The following is an 18,001-nucleotide window of genomic DNA, read 5'->3' as shown; positions in this document are numbered from 1 at the left end:
CGACATACTAATTTATCTGCATTGGTTCTTTGCTGAATTAAAGATGATGACTTTTTTAGGATATGATATTTCAACATTCATGGTGTCTAGTTTAACTATGCCTTACCTGGCAGGCACAGGTACCACTCCTCCAGCCCCCCTGCTGTATCCTACAGGCTGTGCTATCCAGGTGCCCCTGAAACATTTCTGTATTTATCCCACTCCGCAGGCAGGGAACATCATTGTAGCACTCTCCAGCTGAAAGTGGGTGTGCAACTAGAGAGACTTTGTGAGAAAACTACAGCAGAACGGAACTTGATCTTAATATTGTAAAAATTAGCTTTGTCAATCAAAACTGAAAAATACATTCCAGAAGATTCAGAGAATTTTTCCAACTTTGCATGCTTTCCATTGTTTTCTCTACTTACGAACGAAATATAGACCAAATTCTCCTCGTATATTCGCTACATTACATCTAGCATGACTATCAAAGTGCCAGCTTGATGTTGCTCCCCAATAAGCACAACTTGCACTCATTCTGCACAATGTAGGATTTCAAACCAGCGCAGATCTCACTGCAATGCTATTTACACACCTATTTGATCAGCTTGAAACTGTTTCATCACTTCAAGCTAGCTTTCAAACCTAAGCTGTTAGTACAGAGTGCTTCAGTCAGGACTGTGGCAGGACAAGCGAAGACATTGCTGTGTGGAAGGGATGTGAGCCAGTGGTCAACAACAAATATTTTAACAAGCTTTATCAACCAGAATGACATATTGAAACAGTAAGTCATTATTAAGTGCTGATGCTGATGTGTGCTGCGTGCTTCTTGAGAGGTTCAGAGTAGCCTTTCATCGTGTTATCTCCTGAGAAAGGTGAAGGATCTTAGAACTTCTTGGGAGTTGATCAACTCTTCTTTACCTTACAGAAAGTCAGTGTGGGCTTGGATGGCAGAAAGCAGAAGGCAGCCCTAAGGAAGGACTATGCATTGTTACCATCACTTGAGTTTTCTAGGATCTCTGGTGCTAATTAAAGCTATTTCATTTCTCTGTGCTTCACTGTCAACCAAACCTGAAGTCTCCAGCAGTTTTTGTCAGCAAGCTCTTACTTGCTAATAGTCCTGTTATTCTCTGCAGCTTGAGTTCAGCGTGTTCCAGCTCCTCACATAACTTACCACAAAGCAGTACAGTTGAATTAGGAAGCAATTTCGGTGACCTTTACTGTTTGTCATCTGACAGGATAAAAGTCTAAAACTGTCCAGAAGATGAGCTGGAAGTAGATGAAAAGATACAGATTGAGCATGTCAGATTTTCCATTAGGAAAACAGGAGTTTTGCTGCCAGAAAGGGAGATGAGCGGAATAGTCAGTGCATCTTTGCTCCTCCCCGTGTCATTACTGTTACCAGTTGCTGTTTTGGGGAGGTTACTTGCCATGTTTACAAGCTGTGCAGAGGGAAATGAAGTATCAGTGGGAAAAGGCAAAACAAACCAAAAAAAGAAAGAAGTTTCTGGCAGAGCAGGGGTTACAGGTGCTTCACAGCAGGACCCTGAGACTTTGAAATGGAAGGGCTTGCGATGATAAAACAGATGCTAAGCTGCTGAATAAAGTTCAGCTAGTTTACTCAAGTGAGGGTATTTAACAGACAGTAGAACATGAAACAGCCTCTGACCACAGCCCATACCCAAAGTAGGCAAGGTGCATGAATGTAATACACTTACACCAGCAGGGATTTCCCCCTCCCCTCCCAAAGTGTACCTCGGCTCTTAGGCATGCCGATGTCCTTGCACTGGTTTGTAAACGTTATGGGCATTACATGGGGGAGAGAGAAACAAGTGACAGTGGAGGTAGCACTGCTCATTTTTCTAATGCAGAAATGATCTAGAGCTCTCCCTCACTGTAGTTTTTCGAGTTGCTTAGGTAATGTGTGACTGGCTGAGAAAACAACTAGGCTGAGTATGTGACAGGTATTGATCTGCTGATCGATCTACAGTCTGCATTAGTTGAAACTTGTTGAAGACTCCTGCAGCTGGCTGGGTACCTTCTGAACTCAGATTTTAAGCTGACAGGTGAGCCCTCTGCTCTTGCCAGTGGTTTATGAGGAAGAAACAGGGGGCCATGGCAGCACTCACCTGTGAGAGGAGTGAAGAGCAGCAGCAGCCACTGTCCACAGCTGTAAAAGCAGATGTGCTCTGGGAAGTAAAACCTGTCCCTAGCACCCTGGCATTTCAGTCTCTTTGAGGGGACAGGCTCTGATCCAAAATCTAGTCCAATATAACTGTTTGTCCAACAAATGCCTCGCCATAGTATGTGTAGCTCTGCCTGGTTAAGAAAAGCGCTGGCAGCCGGTACAGGTCCATAGGGAAGAGGTTTTAACCCAAAGTTTGGCAAAAGCAGAAGGGCAAAAAGTTTTGGTTTGGGAGCAGAGGAGGGAGAGAGGAGTTTAATGCTTCATCCTTTTGTGTATGAGTGTGTAATGTGTTGTAATGTAACAACTTTGCTCTTGGCAGGCATGAAGCCAGATTTAAACAACGTATGCTGGAACTAACAGACACGAACAACATTGCCTACTTATTTCTGTCAGCTGCCAACAGATGGCTAGAGGTCAGGACGGTACGTTCAGTTTCATCCCAGCCATGGTTTTGAAACCTTGGAAGCAAACAGAGACTTGCCTGATGCAGAGAAGAGAGTAACAAGAATTAATCTTGGGATGAGATTATACACACTGTTCCTTAAAATAGATCGGGATTGTTTATGTTAAACCCATAGGGTTTTTTCAGCTTTTTTGGCCAGGAGTGAGAAAATACTAGTCTCCCTCATCTTTTGCTGTTGTGATGTCTAGCATCTGAAGAGAGTGCAAGAGCAAACATTTACATAACTTGAAATAAGGCTTGCTCTACTACTGTGCAGCCTCTGCCGACCTGCAGCAGCAGGAACTGCTCTCAGAGCAGAGCATGGCTTTTTAGTAGCTTGGTGAACTGTGCCGTCATTCTGCCAGGGCTGTTTTAGGCACCGCTGAGCTTCCAGGCCCTGAGGTATCTCCCCAGCAACAGGTTTAATCCTACAGCTCTAATTTAAACCCCTCCTTCACAGTGCCCTTACTGCAGCTGTAAGGCCGTAGTGTATATGATTTTACTGCTCAGTATCATGAAAGATCGCAGAACTAGACTCCAGCTGAAAAACATTTGACAGTAGGGCACAATGCAGCTGCTGCTAGTGAGACTGGCTTTGCGGGAGACTCGCCAGGGACAGCACATGAGGAACTGTCCTGGTCTGCAAGGCAAGAAGAGGCAAGTAAAGTCACTGTGATTTCCTCATTCATCTGACACTGAAAGAGCAGTGAATAAACAGAGCAGTGACCTGATTCTGCTAGACACAAATAGTAACAGGCATGATTAATCCTCACATCAAAGCCTGTATCCTCACCTTCATTTCCTGGTACGCCGGCTGAGCAACGAAGTTGTGCTCTCTTTCTTGTGATGGCAAAGCTTTCCCATGTGCGTGAAGCTTTCAGCTTCCTACAGCACCCAAGATCCAGATGAACTTGCTTTCAAATCAAAGACAGATAAATAACAGAGCAACAGCCAGTCCTGGAATAAGCTCTGGCAGTGCCTGTTAATGTCTCACAGTCTTAGACTTGTTTACACGCGGAATTAATTTGATCCAAGAATATGCGTCGCTTCATCATAGCATTAGAAATAATGTGGTCTTGCCAAGGGATGGATCATTTAGCTCTGCCTAATGGCACAGTGGTACTAAGATTACTCAAAAGTTTGTAGGATTTAATAGCAACTTTGAAATCCTGTCCCAGCTGCCGATGGAGACTCAAGACCATTGTGCATCTACTTCCTGTAGATGTTAAGTTTGAGTCTGTCATCTGCTCATCAACACTTTTTGCAGACAGATGAACCAGGCAGCCCTCATTTCAAATCTCAGGACAGATTCCAGGCAGGATATTATCAGACAGAAGGAAAAAAATGCATGGAAAATGCTAACTCTGTAATCCAAAATAAATATAATGCAGGGAGCAGTGGGAGAGTGGGAATACCAGCAGTCTCATGAATCAGACACCTTGACAACTACATGAGATCACATGTGGCATTCACTACAAAACTGAGGTACCAATCAAGAGGATGGGTTCAAGCTCCTGCAAAGCTTGTGAGAAGTCAGATCTTTCTAATACAGCCTACACTGCAGTTTCTGTAAAGCACGTCATCACCATGCAACAGAGCTGAGATCCTTCAGGTACCTACCACGGAACCACTCTGAAACTCGAAGTGCTGTGGCAGGAGCAAGGCTTAGTAGCCCATTTGCAGCACCACAACTACACAGCTGTGCTGCTTTCAGAGTCCACACTGCCAACACCAGCATGGTGTTTCACTGCAGGCTGTGAGTGTATAGCAGGCATAGGGATGCCTTCACCACGCACAGTGTCCCATTGCATGACGTAGACACAGTATGTCAGTCTGCCCACTTGTGCCAGAAAAACATGTGCATGAATTCTATATAAATTCTGTATAAATTCTACCAAAATTCTTCAAGGACTTTGTGAAGTCACTGATACTCCTCTTTTTTAGGGAGGCAAACCCATGCTTGACAAGAATTGAAGGAGAATGGAGAGAGTGAAATTGATTTGTTTTAGTGTTAGGAATTAGAGGTGTCATTGTTATGCCATTCTTATTATTTGAATTTTTGTTTGTGTGCTCATTAGATTTTTTGATACCTGCTCTTTTTTGGGGTGGCCACTGCCAGATACCCTAGCCCAAATGGATTTGTAGAAAATACTGGCCTGTTACACTTGTATTGAGCAAATTCCTTTAGAGTGTTTCAGGTTGGGCACCATAACCCCTGACCTTTTCCAGGAAAAACAAACCAGAATTAAGGACTAGGTGTAGTTGTTAGAAATAATCCTCAGTCAAGTGAACCTCCTCTACAATTAAGTCGATTTTCTTGTTGCTGCATTTCAGTGTTACCTAGAATCTTTCTTTTCCCCTCTTTCTCGTTACAGGATTACCTCGGTGCTTGTATTGTTCTGACTGCGGCTGTCACTTCCATCACCGAAGGGCCTCACTCAGGGTTTGTGGGGCTGGGTCTCCTGTACGCTCTGACGGTACGTACCGAGGCAATGCATAAGAACTTTCAGACCAAGGTATTAGTTTTATAATATTCTAAAAAATACATATACATGGTTATCTTCCAGCTTTCTTAATCTTGAAAAAAACAATCTTGCAAATAATGGATTCAAGCCAAAGCTGAGAAAGTTCAGGACAACTTGGACTTGCTTCAGGTTTTATGAGCCAATTAGAAAAACACAACCATTCCCAGGCCCTGCGTGCTCCCAAGCAGAGCAGGAAAATTAAAAGTGCGTAAGAGGACCTGCTGTGCACTCTGTTTTGCACAACTTAGTGTTGGTTCTGCCTGTGTATGGCAAAACCTGTCAGAAAATACTATTCCACAGACTGTCATAACCTGGGTAATCTTTAACCAAAGGCCAAATAAAATAATTGCTGAAGGACCAGAAATACCAGTTCTGCCTTTGGAGGAAGCTACTCAGATGCCCGATATTGTCCATGCAATTCTGAATGGATTTGGGAATTGGGACCTTTGGGGCTGGTAGGCATGGTTCATCACGACAGGTAGCAGTAGGAAAGCAGAGGAGATGGGATTAGGAATGACAAGGTTTTGGTGGCATGCTAGCTGGATCATTTTGACGCTATCATTAGCACTGAGCTATTTGATCTGAGTCATGGAGAAGGAACAGTGGTTTAGCCTACTAGGCAATAAGAGAGGTTGAGAGTGCATCATGAGCACAGAGTACAATCACCATAGAGAGTAGAAAGATCTGAATTAACCACAAGAGTGGGGTCAAAAGCAGGGTGAGGATAGTGGCAGGAAGAATTTTTGAAATCATGGCTTGCACGGCAAAATTCTAGCTGCTTTATGGCGCTGGTATGAGGGAGGGGTATGGGTATGAGTCTAACACTGAGATTTGGCTTTGCGTGTAAACACTGGTGAGCCCATGGTTACAACAGAAAGTTCTCAGCAGCTGCCTTAGCGTGGCCTTATATCCCCTTTGTGCTGCTGTTGCAGCAGTGTGAGAATCTGCCAGCAGCTGAGAATCAGTCCCAGTGCTTCAGCTTCACTCTGAAAACGTTCCTGGTAATCCTGCTTCATTAGCAGAGATCTGGAAGCATCAGGGTGTCTGCATCGTCTTTGGCTTCTTTATATTTAGTCTATATTTGCAAACAGATCACTCATGTAAATTAGCCATGGGTTGAAGTCTGGCATAGCAGAGGGAAAATTGCAGTATTCACAAGTGATTACCTGCCTGTCTCCTGCCCCACAATAATACTGATTAAATTTTGAAGGCAGTTGGACCACTGCCTGTGTCCCCTGACATAGGTTTTTGTGTCATTTCTCTTTGAAGCTGAAAGAGGGCTGATATTTGGACCTGGATGAGAGCAAACTGTTTGTACCAACATTGTGTTTACAGTAGACATCCATAAGCTTATTCTCTCCCCTTGTATAAACACTGCCAACTCCCTTGCACAACCGTGATTAAGGTTGAAATAATGGCTAGAGCCTTTTGGATGCCAGGCTGTGTCATCAAATCTGCAAGATCTACGATTGCAGTCTGCTGCTCCGCAAGCAGCAGTTCTGCAGTGTTTTGCTTATCTGCTAACATACCCATTCCCATTTCCATAACCTCCTGACTCAAAGGCTGGACAACGAACGAGCGGTTTTCTGAGCAACAGAGGAAATAATAGCCCCTCAAGTAATTCTACGTTAAGGATAACACAAGCAACTAAATGCTCTAAACTGACAGGAAATGTTATTGCTGAATCTCAGTGAAAATTATTTACTGCACACCTACTGCATCAGTATTAGGTTAGTGGAAAAAAAGTGAGGCTGGGTTATTTATTTGTAATAAAAATATTATCTAGCAGATTCAGCAACCTCCCACAAAGAAATGGCAACACCTTTCTCTGAACATGTTTGGGTATAGGATGTTGTCACTGTTAAGTTTCTCAGCCTTTATTCAGGTATGTAAAGCACCTCAATTTTTAAAGGTGCTTGGCAATCAACTGTTCTTAATAAGATCAATTTTTCTTTTTTATATGACCACCTACATACAGACTGGTACTTTTATGAAATGTTTAGGAAATTGCTTTAGAATTTTCAGCCTCAAATAGTCAGTCCTGACTAGAGATCAGTTTGTCTAAGATACTGGCTATTGTTAGACAACTAATTATCAATTATTACCTGCTACAAGTAATAACTTTATTATTGATCAAGTCCTTTTCATTACAAATTGGAATAAAAACCAAGAAGGAAATACCACTGAGCTGATTATACATTTTTTTTCTCATATATTTCTACCCTAACAAACCCTCACATTTTCCACGGAGAGAAATTAATTATCTAAATGTTCACAGACAGAAACAAAAATTAAATGCCCATCAGATCTTTTAAATATATTTGAAAATAGTGAACTTTTTTAATCCTTGGTTGCAGTTTTTGAAAGATTAGAAAATGTATTATTTCCAAACACCGCTTCCAATTTTTTTTCTGTGTTTGTATGCTTAAAGAAGATGGCTTTCAGTACTGATTACTCAATGCTGAGAATGAGAGAGTCCTTTTATCAGTCGCATCTTCAGACTGTAGGTACAACCTTTCCATAGTTCTACTTCAAAAAACAAGGATGAGACTACGAAGCACAAAATTGCTATGTCAGGGTTGTTTGTGTTGGAGTACAGCTGGCTTATTACATATCTGATGCTGTTGCACCGAGTCCTGAACTGTTGTAACATCAATAAGAGACCCACTTTATTGAGTCAGGCCAAAGGCTTTTACAGATTTATCTAACCTTTATTCACAAACAGGTAGGTGAACCAAGAGAAGGCTGAACCCTATCCTTGTTTTCATTTTGTGATGCAGATAACCAACTATTTGAACTGGGTCGTGAGGAATCTGGCTGATCTGGAGGTGCAGATGGGTGCAGTAAAAAAAGTACACAGCTTCCTGAACATGGAGTCGGAGAACTATGATGGCTACTTGGGTATTGCACTCTAATCTTTTGGGGGTTTAATGTGGTAATGTGAAAGCACAGTAGGCTTGATCATGCAAAATATGTAAGCCTCTCTGGCCAAAATCTGTTCTCATTGGCATGTAGGAACTCCCAGTGATCTGAGTGGCAAGGATAGCCAAAAGCAGCTGTGTAGCCCATGCTAGTTAACATAGGAAAAAAACCCTACCAAATGCCAGGGAGACAGAGCATGGCCCTGTGGTACACTCAGAGAAGAGCAGAGCACAGTTATAAATGGGATGAACAAAAGATACATGTAGCTATTTAGAAAAAAAAAAAAAAAAAAAGTGATAAAAATTAGAAATGCGCCATCAGTCACGTGCTTCAAAATCTCTGATGTTTACAGCAAATGGGGACTACAGGACAGGGTCTCCTTGGCAGTCAGACATCAGCAACTCTTCCCTGAACAGCACGTTGTGTTTGTACTCCACATATTTCAAATTTACTTTGGTTGATATTTTAGAAGTGCTTGAAGTGCAAGACCAAAAAGGCTCGCAGGTCAGCAAGCTTTCCTGGAAAGCCAAACCCCTTAGTCTGGAGGCAAAACCTGGCTGCGCGTTTGCAAATCAGGATGAAATACGAGCTGTGATAATGTCAACAGCTCATGTTGTATGGCAGTAACAACATCCTTCCTTGCACTGCCCTTCCTGTGCCGGTTACTGACCGAGGAACATGTTAACACTACGCTGACACTACATTTTTCTCTACTCATTTGGCTTCCCCCTGTTTCATTGCCAAGAGCCACTTTAGCTTCTGCCCTCTTCTTATGTGTTGAGATCTGGAAACTAAGTGCTAATGTGCCTGCCAGGCAGTTCCCAGCCTCCCTTGGCAGGGAACTGGGACTCCATTTCTCAAGTGGCTTCAAGGGAGGGTGTCCAAGCAGGAGAGATGGGGAAAGGGGAATGTCAGAAAGGGTGGCTCTCTGATAGCATTGATTTGCGGGGGTTTTCTCTGACTCTTTCAGATCCCTCTCAAGTCCCCAAAGACTGGCCTCAGGAGGGGGAAATCAAGATTGAAAATTTGTGTGTTCGATATGAAAACAACCTGAAGCCTGTTCTTAAGCATGTTAAGGCATACATCAAACCAGGACAAAAGGTATCGTGTCAAGCAATTGCCTATCATCCCCATAGTGGAGCAGATCCTTCCATAGTGTGTTTTCCTTTCTAAGGTGGCAGAAGAGCAAGAATAACAATAACTTGCAGTGAAAGCTGTATACACTGGTGGTCTTCTCTGAGCTCCCTGAGCAAGGGTCAAGAAACTTACACTGATGACACCTTATTCTTGGATGGGATCAGTTTTCCTTCTGAGAGTCCCACTTCTTTCCAAGCCCATCTCTCTTGCATAGAGTGAGCCTAGGTGGCCAGATGAGAGTAGATGAACACCAGACTGGAAATGAGTAAAAATGCAATATCTCACACTTCAGTATACAGTGTCATTGGAGTCCAGGTTAAAATGGTGAAGCTTCAAAAATGTTCCTGGGACAAGTCCTTATGATGCTAAGAAGCAGAAAAGAGGAGTGTGCTTGCTGTGCTATTTTGTTTTTTCACTGGTGTCTGCCACTGGCCATTTGGAAGAGACTTTCTATTCACCAGCAGGGCCATCCAGTCCAGCTTTCCCAAAAGGACTTCAAGTCTGATTTACAGCTTCCCTCTGTAAGTAACATCTTGCATTCTTTTGCAGGTTGGGATCTGTGGTCGTACTGGCAGCGGCAAGTCATCCCTGTCTTTGGCATTCTTCAGAATGGTGGACATATTTGATGGTTAGTTTTCACTGGAGTGTGTTGTCACTCCTGACCTGCTACCCCCTTATTTCTTCAGAAAAAGTGAGGAGACTTTTTGATAGTTTCTATCCTGGCTCTCTGGCTCAGAAGATACTTGATTAGAATCAGGCTTGTTATGCCTGATCCTTCAAAGTACAAAGTGTGCTATTGTGAGTAGCGTTTCGTTCTTCCAGGAAATGTTACACACACATTATACTTCAAATTTTTTTTTCATTTTTTTGCGTATGCTCTGACAAAACAATATGCCATTTTTGAGATAGGAAGAAAAAACATGCAACTCTCTGGAGCCTCTAAATTTCTCCCTGAAGAGTAACTGCATTAACTTATGATAGCTGTCAAAATATTAGCAGAATAGAAACTAGAACTCAGCAAGTCCATTCCCTTGATATTTATTTTTTATTTTATTTTATTTTATTATGGTTTCCCACAGCTACAGCAGAAACTTACTAAAGGTTTTGGAAACATTTTGCAGCAGCAAAACTCCTGCAGCATTTCACTCTCCCAGCTAACTGGCATGAACTGCTATGCAGCAATATGCACCCTGGCATTTATAATACATATATGTTTATTCACTCTTGTGTGAATACAGAAACCTACTGGAAAGCTATCTTTTTGTTTCAAAGATTTCCACTTTTCTAATTTAGCCATTGCACATGAAATGTTTGCTAGGGAAACCCCAGTAGAATGTGGGAGGATAAGTAAATCTGATGCAGCTAATACTTGCTTTTGTTGTGGTTCTGTGCCTATATGTAGCTATGGTAATATGTTTCTGATTCATGGCCAGGGTTCCTGGATATATAATAAATAGTGCAAACAAATAATAATTATGTTTGTGGCCAACTTGAAGTTTCCTTCTACTTTAATCTTCTTTCTGTATCTTTTCTTTGTCTCTTCCTTCTGTATCCCTGATTTTTTCCCAATGGAAATGCCCAAGTCTTTTCTAATCAAGCTCTGTTTATCCTTCGTGCACATCCATCTCTGTCTCAGACCTGTATTTGGCCTCTATGCTGGTCCACTTCTGGGAGTCCTGGCTCTAATAAAAGCTATGTAACAAGATTTCATGTAACTTCATCAGAGCCAAGATTTCATTCATGTTGTCCATCTTGGTTCCTTATTCCACTTTTATTTCTTTAATTTTGTGTGTTCCATTTTATTCCCCTACTCTTGCCTCTTTCTGTGTTCTCTACTGTTTCCCTTGGCTTGCCCTCTGTTCAAATTACATCTCATTTCTCTTCTGTCTTGCTTGGGCACCCCTCATTATTTTCCTGGTTTCCCAACTTCTCTGTTAATTTACTTTTTCCCCTAGGTCTCCTCATCTGCTCCTTTCTTTTCCTGGAGCACCCTGGCTTCTAATAAAAATGCATTCCCCTATTCCCAAGGCATGCCATATTAATTTTTCTCTCCTTAGTCCACCTCACCTTCTGCTGTCTCTCATGTCCTCATTTGTGAATAAACGGACCTGCTTAAGTTTATGCAACCACCGATGTCTCATGCTGAAGTCTTATGACCCGATTCAGACTTTCTGAAAGTCTGAAAACAATTGGTCTTTGTGCCCTGCAGATGAAATCTTAGTTCCTCTGGCCATTTAATAAAAACACAAGACTACTGGTAGTCCATCTAGGTGGGGATTAAGTCTTTCTTTGGAATAGGGCCACACAGAGTAACCTACAAAATGCAGTATCATGACGATAGGGAGAGACAGAAGAGGCATATAGGCACAGCTATTACTTCATGTAGCTGCCAGTTCACGATGAGGTTCTTGCTGTTGGGAGACAGAACTGATGAAGTTAGATACTTCACAGGGTGGAGTGCAGCTGCCCAGTGAAGTAATCCACAGGGAAAGAGCAGAAGTGAGCCTGATGAAAATACCCCTTACCATATCCTCATTCCATTTACCCTGGTCCATCCCTTCCCCATAACACAGAGGAAGTTTCTGTGTCCAGGGAAAGTCAATGGGGTCAGTAGTTCCTGGCTTTTGTTTGAGGATTCAAGGGAAGAGATTCCTTCTGCCTTTCTCACCATCTTCTACTTACAGAGCAGCCAACCAGTTTCTCTTGTGTTTCCCCCATCTCCCTCGCCTGAATATCAGCAGTTACCACACCCAACACATCATAAATCAGATTTTCAGATGAGATCCATATGCTCATTGACCTGAAGTAGTGACTAGAAAAGGAAAAATCCTATAACTTTACTAAGTATCCCAGCTGTTGCAGCAACTTCTTGTTGGGGAATGAACTACTGGGTTAAGGAGTGATTAATGTGACTGCTTCCAGTAATCTTATGCTAGCAGAACAGTATGTGGCTAATTCACAACCAAATACGTAAATGAAGCTGTAGGAAGCAGCATGAATGGTATTAAAATGCCTTGGAGTAGGACACCCTTTTTGTTTTTCTGATCTGCGTCTTGATAAAAAGTTAATGCTACCCCATTCCTTCTAGAGTTCGAAGGATAGTTTTGGATCCTCATGTATGTATTGCAGATACATACATATATTATGCAAAGGAAGTTGTGCACAATCTCAAAGTGTAGATCTTCTGACACTGTTAAAGTCAAGGGGAACAGAGAAAGGCGCAGGAAATGGCTCATTACATCAGTTGCTCTTGTTCTCCCTCTCACTGCAAAGTTCAGGTTGCCCCATAATAAATCATCTTTCTGGTGCTATCATTAATCACATAGCATGGAAGCCATGTATTTCCTTTGGGGGCTGGGGGAGAAAGAGAGCAAGGCAACAGCGTCACTAATAAGCTGGCTTCCCTCTGGCTTGTGTTACTACACACCTTCACCTTGCCCCAGTTTATATGATAGTGCTGAGATCACAGAGGCACATCATCTGGAGCCCAGCCCAAACCAGCTGGTTTATCTTTCTGTCCACTACCTGCAGATCACGTGCTTTGTGCAATTCCTTCACATGTCTTCTGCATGTTGTTTTAAACAGGGAGGATAGTGATTGATGGAATAGACATCAGCAAATTGCCTCTTCATACTCTCCGTTCCCGACTCTCCATTATTCTCCAGGATCCAATATTGTTCAGTGGCTCCATCCGGTAGGTGTATACCAGCAGTGGGTGACAAGCAGCATTGCGTGGTGTGTTTGTGATGGGCACTGGATGGGATGGAAAAGGGAAGGAACCTTTCTAGCTCTGTCACGGTCTGTCCAAGGGATGTCAAGTGGCATACGCAATGCTAAAATGTTCCTTTGCAGAAGGCCTGGATGAACTGTCATTGCAGTAACAAGACTCCTGTTATGGGTTTTTTTGCAGCTTTAATTTGGATCCAGAATGCAAGTGCACTGATGATAGGCTCTGGGAAGCTTTGGAGATTGCTCAGTTGAAGAACATGGTCAAGTCATTGCCAGGAGGCCTTGGTATGTCTGAACCAAGTCTCTGGGAACATAGGCCAATAATGAAATTGTGAATGCATGAGCATGCACACATGTAAATAGATACATGGGATCTTACACACTGAACTATCATGTAGCAGTTAACAGGCACCTAATGAATTTTCTGTCTCTATGCTAGAGAGAATATTCCTACTAAAAAGCTGAAGAGTAGTCTGGTTTTCCACTCATTGCAGAAAAATCCTGCAGCACCTCAGCATCGTAGTGGGGTGACTAATCAGCAAAGAGTTAAAAAGGAGCCATTTTACCTTCACACCTTCAGCAGAGTCTGGCTCTGCCAGCAGAGCTGTAGCTTTTGTCTAGAACACTGACAGAGCATTTTCCTTAAAATTTCAGATCTGGTCTATGAAGGAAACTCACATAGTTCCTTCCATATTAAGTGTATTTCATTTTACGAGAATATTATCCTGCAGCCTACCAGATTTGCTAGCTATTTGTACCAACCATTTGCTTGATGATATAGTGTTCCTTTCCCAAGAAGCTGTGCTTACTTTTCTTGCTACCATTCCATTCCAGTGTTCAGTCAACTTAATGGCTTTTACAGGGATTTTGCTTGACCTTGGAATAGGGCACAAGCAGGACTTTCATAGTGTCCACTCAAAGTCACTGGGTCCTGACTGCATGAACATACAGCGTTTAAGTAGCACAACATTCAGAATAACTAATTTTATTACAGATGCAATGGTCACAGAAGGAGGAGAGAACTTCAGTGTAGGGCAAAGGCAGCTCTTCTGCCTGGCCCGAGCCTTTGTCCGCAAGAGTAGCATTCTTATCATGGATGAAGCCACAGCATCTATTGACATGGCCACAGTAAGTATAGCAAGTAGCACCATCAATGCATGGACCTACTAGGATAAGAGGCATCTTCCCTAAAAGTCAACCATGAGATCTCTTTAGCAGGAAAAAATGACAGCTTTCTTGCTTTTCTCTTGTGTTTGGTTTCAGCGGTTGATGTTGATGTATTTTGGGGACTGATGCCTATGGTGAGGGGAAAAAAGACATAATGAAATGTTTTAGAAAATCCCTGCTTTCATAGGTGTGGCATTTTGTTACTGAGAATCTGGTGTGCAGATCAGAGATAGTATGGAATATGATCCCCTCTCCTATGTGCCTGAAGACATATGAATTCAAATGTAAAAAAATGAAGTAACTAAGTAAGCCTTTTCCTTTGATAGGAAAACATTTTGCAGAAGGTTGTGATGACTGCCTTTGCAGACCGCACAGTTGTAACAATAGCAGTAAGTATTGATGCCAGCAAATGCTCTCTTTCCCTGTTCCTCACACAGTTAATCTTGCCTTTCACCAGTTAAACATCACTCTATAAAACTAAAAAAATTAACAAAATAAAATTAAAACACAAGGTCAGAATATTCTCAGACACTACAAAAGGTCAAGACCCATACTATCAACCTGAAATTTTGCAGTAAATGCTATCTTGCTATCAAGTGGGACAAACTAAAACACTTAGATCTGAAAAAGGATTTCACAGGGAACTTCAGCATCGACACTGCCTCCAAGAAAATTTGAAGTCATTCTCACAAAAAAAATGAAGCCAAACCCATGGGTTAAACCATTATTGAAACTTGTGTCAAAACCTAGATTTTAATTTTGCCTCTATAGTGTCTACAATCATGCCATGAATTTATACAAGGAAATGAGATTTCAAAACCTTTTTGGGTGGTTTCTCAAGTTGGATTATCTTTGCTCTCTTTCAGAATAAAAAGTTGGGTTTATGATTTTTATCATAAATTAACTGGAATCAATGGGAATTGCTCAAATATTAATATCTGTTCAACTATGCTTTTATGATATTTTTTCCCATTTTCCTGCGATTTCTAGTGCCCAAAAGTTCCATATATCTGTGCATATATATACGTGCATACACATGCGCATACATATGGTGGATACCATTAAGAATAGTTCCACCTTGTGACAGCAGGTTTACTCAACAAACAGATGTTTTATCCACAAGATAAATATGCGTTTCAACAGCTGCTTCATTTGCATTGTCTGGAATCCAGTCCTGCGGTTAAAGATTAGTTATGCCTCCTGGACTCTGGTTTCAAGTCTGTCAGTGACGAGTTTGTGTCAGGCAAACCACTTAACCCAGCTCATTTGCAATAGGCTCTAAGATTCTTGGATGTGTAAATGCTGAAGATGCTAGTGGTAAGCATGTTCTCCTTCAGTTACATGTTGTTCAAATTTTCAGTATTGTCCTTCTGACGGGAATCTCACTTTTCTACTGCTTTGCCTTTCCAAAGTCAGTGTTTCAAACAAAATAGCACATATTATTATTTTTATATATATATATATAAACAAAATATTATTTAGCTTTCCTCACAGAGCTGGCTTCATTTTCTTCCTGTCTTCATTCATGGCTGATCCTTCCTTCACCCACCTGTTTTTCTTTTCTTTTTTCCAGCATCGCGTATCTCACATCTTGGATGCCAATATTGTCCTCGTCCTTTCTGAGGGCTTTCTAGTTGAATGTGACACTGCCTCAAACTTACTCCTCAAAGAGGACGGCCTGTTCACCACTTTGGTGAAGACTAACAAGTAGACTCTCTCAGTCCACACTGTTCACGAGACCTCTGGCTCTTTGGTATTCTTACCTCTTTAGTTTCCTTTCACTCTGCTTCCTTTCTACTGTACAGCTTCTGAGATGACAGTGCAAGAAGGTGTTTATTGTGTGGTTCCTGGGTTTGTTTTAACTTCACGACTATGCTAATCATATTTAACTAACGCTTAGACATGCAGCTAACATTAAATCTAGCATGTCAAAGGCATCCACCTCATAAAGTAATCCCTCACTTTCAGCCAGCATAGACACTTTTGGGGTGCGTCTTGTCTATACCTGACTGGCTGTATTCATGTGGCATTGAAACCGAACTCAGCCTGGTTGCATCCCTGTTGCCTGTGGGGCTAAACTATTGCCTGTAGCACACTCAGATTTAATCTCAGAGGGAACCAATTCATTGACAGAAGGAGACAGCCCAGGAGTGCCCTAAGACAGATGCAGAGTAGGCAGTCGGGGTACGGAGACCAAGGAGCGCACGGGATGCTAAGCCACCTGACAACACAGGCATACCCAGGATGTTTCTTACCTATATCTCCTAAAGGGGAAGATGTATCTCAGTGATGCTGTAGGATTTATTCTGACAGCTGTGCTACCCGTAAGGGCAACTGGCAGACTGAAAGTGACGTGCAGGCTTAAGTATTTTTGGGCTTGGCAGCAGAGGCTGTGAAGTAATTGGAGATCTCTTCAGATGAAAGATCTAGTACAAGCACCCACCCCAAACGCCGCTGTAAACAAGGATAGCCTTTCACCAACTCGGAATGCCCTGCATTAGGCCCATTAATGAACTGCAGGGAGGATTATCATAATGGAAACTTTTGTATGCTTTTCTTTATGGCAGCATCGAGTTCACACCATCCTAACTGCAGACCTGGTCATCGTCATGAAGAGAGGAAACATTCTAGAATATGATACGCCTGAGAACCTACTCTCTCAAGAAGACGGCATATTTGCATCATTTGTCCGGGCTGACATGTGAAGAATTGCATGATGCATTTTAATAGCTTATTTTTAAACAAATGAAATGCAAATATTTTCTATTCAATGTAACATCACTTTTATCATTTTTTTTTTAGAGCTTCTTCACACTTCCATCTTCCAAAATAATAAAACCTATTGCAATACATGTATGCCTCAAAGCAATACAAATGTCACTTCATTCAAAATCTATTAAACGTCACACACACTCACATACGCACACACAAAGGAAGAGGTTTTTATTTCCTGGAAATTTGGCATTTCCCTTAAACTTTTTAGTGACTTTATTTTCTTTTATAGAGAGCCAAACAATGCACCGTTCTTATAAACTGCATATCTTATGCTGGAACCAGCAATCAAATTGTGCCGTTTGTTAAGGAAACGAGAGATGCCCAGAAGCATTCTGTCCCCAGAGGGAAAAAAAAAAAAAAAACGAACAAATCCAAACCTATAACGCTTGGGGCAATCTGCTGCATTCCAAAGGCATAAATGTTGCTCTCCAAGTCATAGTGGAGGAGCAGTAAAAGAGGGAAAGGAATGTCATCAGAAATAAGGAAATTCTTCCTGTCCTCCACTTTCGTTAGCACACTGCAGTTGTCACAATACTATTTTTCAGTGCAGCGGTGGCTAATCCCTACAGTCAGTTCCTAAATCCGTATTTGTCCTGAAGAATTTCTTCAGTCAAAGATGCCAATCATCCTATAATTATGCATGCTTTGATACACTTGTAGAATAATTTTTGTACAGTATCTTAAGTCTTTGCATTAAAAGTAATCTGAATTTATAAACTTGATATTAGCCAATCTTTTAAATGTCCACTAAAATATTCTACTTAAAATGGCATGTAATTGGCCAGCCACTAAGTTTTTTGTCTGTCTTTAGTCCTTCACATTATATTTTATCCTGGGACAACCTTTCTTTTCCTTTACGTATTTTTGGTATCTCTCTAAATCAGATCTAGTTCGAGAAGGTATGATTTTCAAATTATTACTAGATCTTCAAGAATTTAGGTGAATTTAGAATCATATTTACATCATACAGGTTTGAAAAGATTGCCTGCATTTGATAAACACATATGGCTAGATTCTGAACCATGACAACTGCACAATGCACAGCAAACTTCCAGGAGTTTCACAGACATGCTTCCAAAGGCACAGCTCGAGGCATCTGCTTCACTAGTAGTATTCAATGGGATTCTATTCATCTAC

At 41.7% G+C, this 18,001-nt stretch overlaps 1 protein-coding gene and 1 long non-coding RNA gene across 9 annotated transcripts in view; one reads left to right on the top strand and one right to left on the bottom strand.

Moving 5' to 3' along the window:
- ABCC9 (ATP binding cassette subfamily C member 9) overlaps positions 1-17,085 on the top strand; it is a 73,952-nt gene extending 56,867 nt beyond the window's left edge. For 6 of the 8 annotated variants that reach the window (XM_040596061.1, XM_040596062.1, XM_040596066.1 and 3 more), the window contains 10 exons: positions 2,487-2,589; positions 4,985-5,086; positions 7,915-8,035; positions 9,027-9,157; positions 9,743-9,821; positions 12,779-12,887; positions 13,104-13,207; positions 13,917-14,050; positions 14,416-14,478; positions 16,657-17,085. In XM_040596061.1, coding sequence (XP_040451995.1) covers positions 2,487-2,589; positions 4,985-5,086; positions 7,915-8,035; positions 9,027-9,157; positions 9,743-9,821; positions 12,779-12,887; positions 13,104-13,207; positions 13,917-14,050; positions 14,416-14,478; positions 16,657-16,794 — 1,084 coding nt within the window. In that variant the 3' untranslated portion in view covers positions 16,795-17,085. Of the gene's footprint in view, positions 1-2,486; positions 2,590-4,984; positions 5,087-7,914; positions 8,036-9,026; positions 9,158-9,742; positions 9,822-12,778; positions 12,888-13,103; positions 13,208-13,916; positions 14,051-14,415; positions 14,479-15,662; positions 15,843-16,656 lie in introns of all 8 variants that reach the window. The other 2 variants (XM_040596067.1, XM_040596060.1) reach the window with 1 other exon arrangement.
- On the bottom strand, positions 720-2,430 carry LOC121089126. The gene is made up of 2 exons (XR_005828138.1): positions 2,109-2,430; positions 720-1,248 (listed from the first exon to the last, which is right to left on the bottom strand). It is a non-coding gene; the product is annotated as an uncharacterized LOC121089126 (long non-coding RNA).
- Positions 17,086-18,001: the final 916 nt, after the last annotated feature.

Source organism: Falco naumanni, chromosome 5 (assembly GCF_017639655.2).
Source record: "Falco naumanni isolate bFalNau1 chromosome 5, bFalNau1.pat, whole genome shotgun sequence".
Taxonomy (NCBI): Eukaryota; Metazoa; Chordata; class Aves; order Falconiformes; family Falconidae; genus Falco; species Falco naumanni.
The sequence above is the reverse complement of the archived record's forward strand: the minus strand, read 5'-3'. Positions and strand labels throughout refer to the sequence as shown.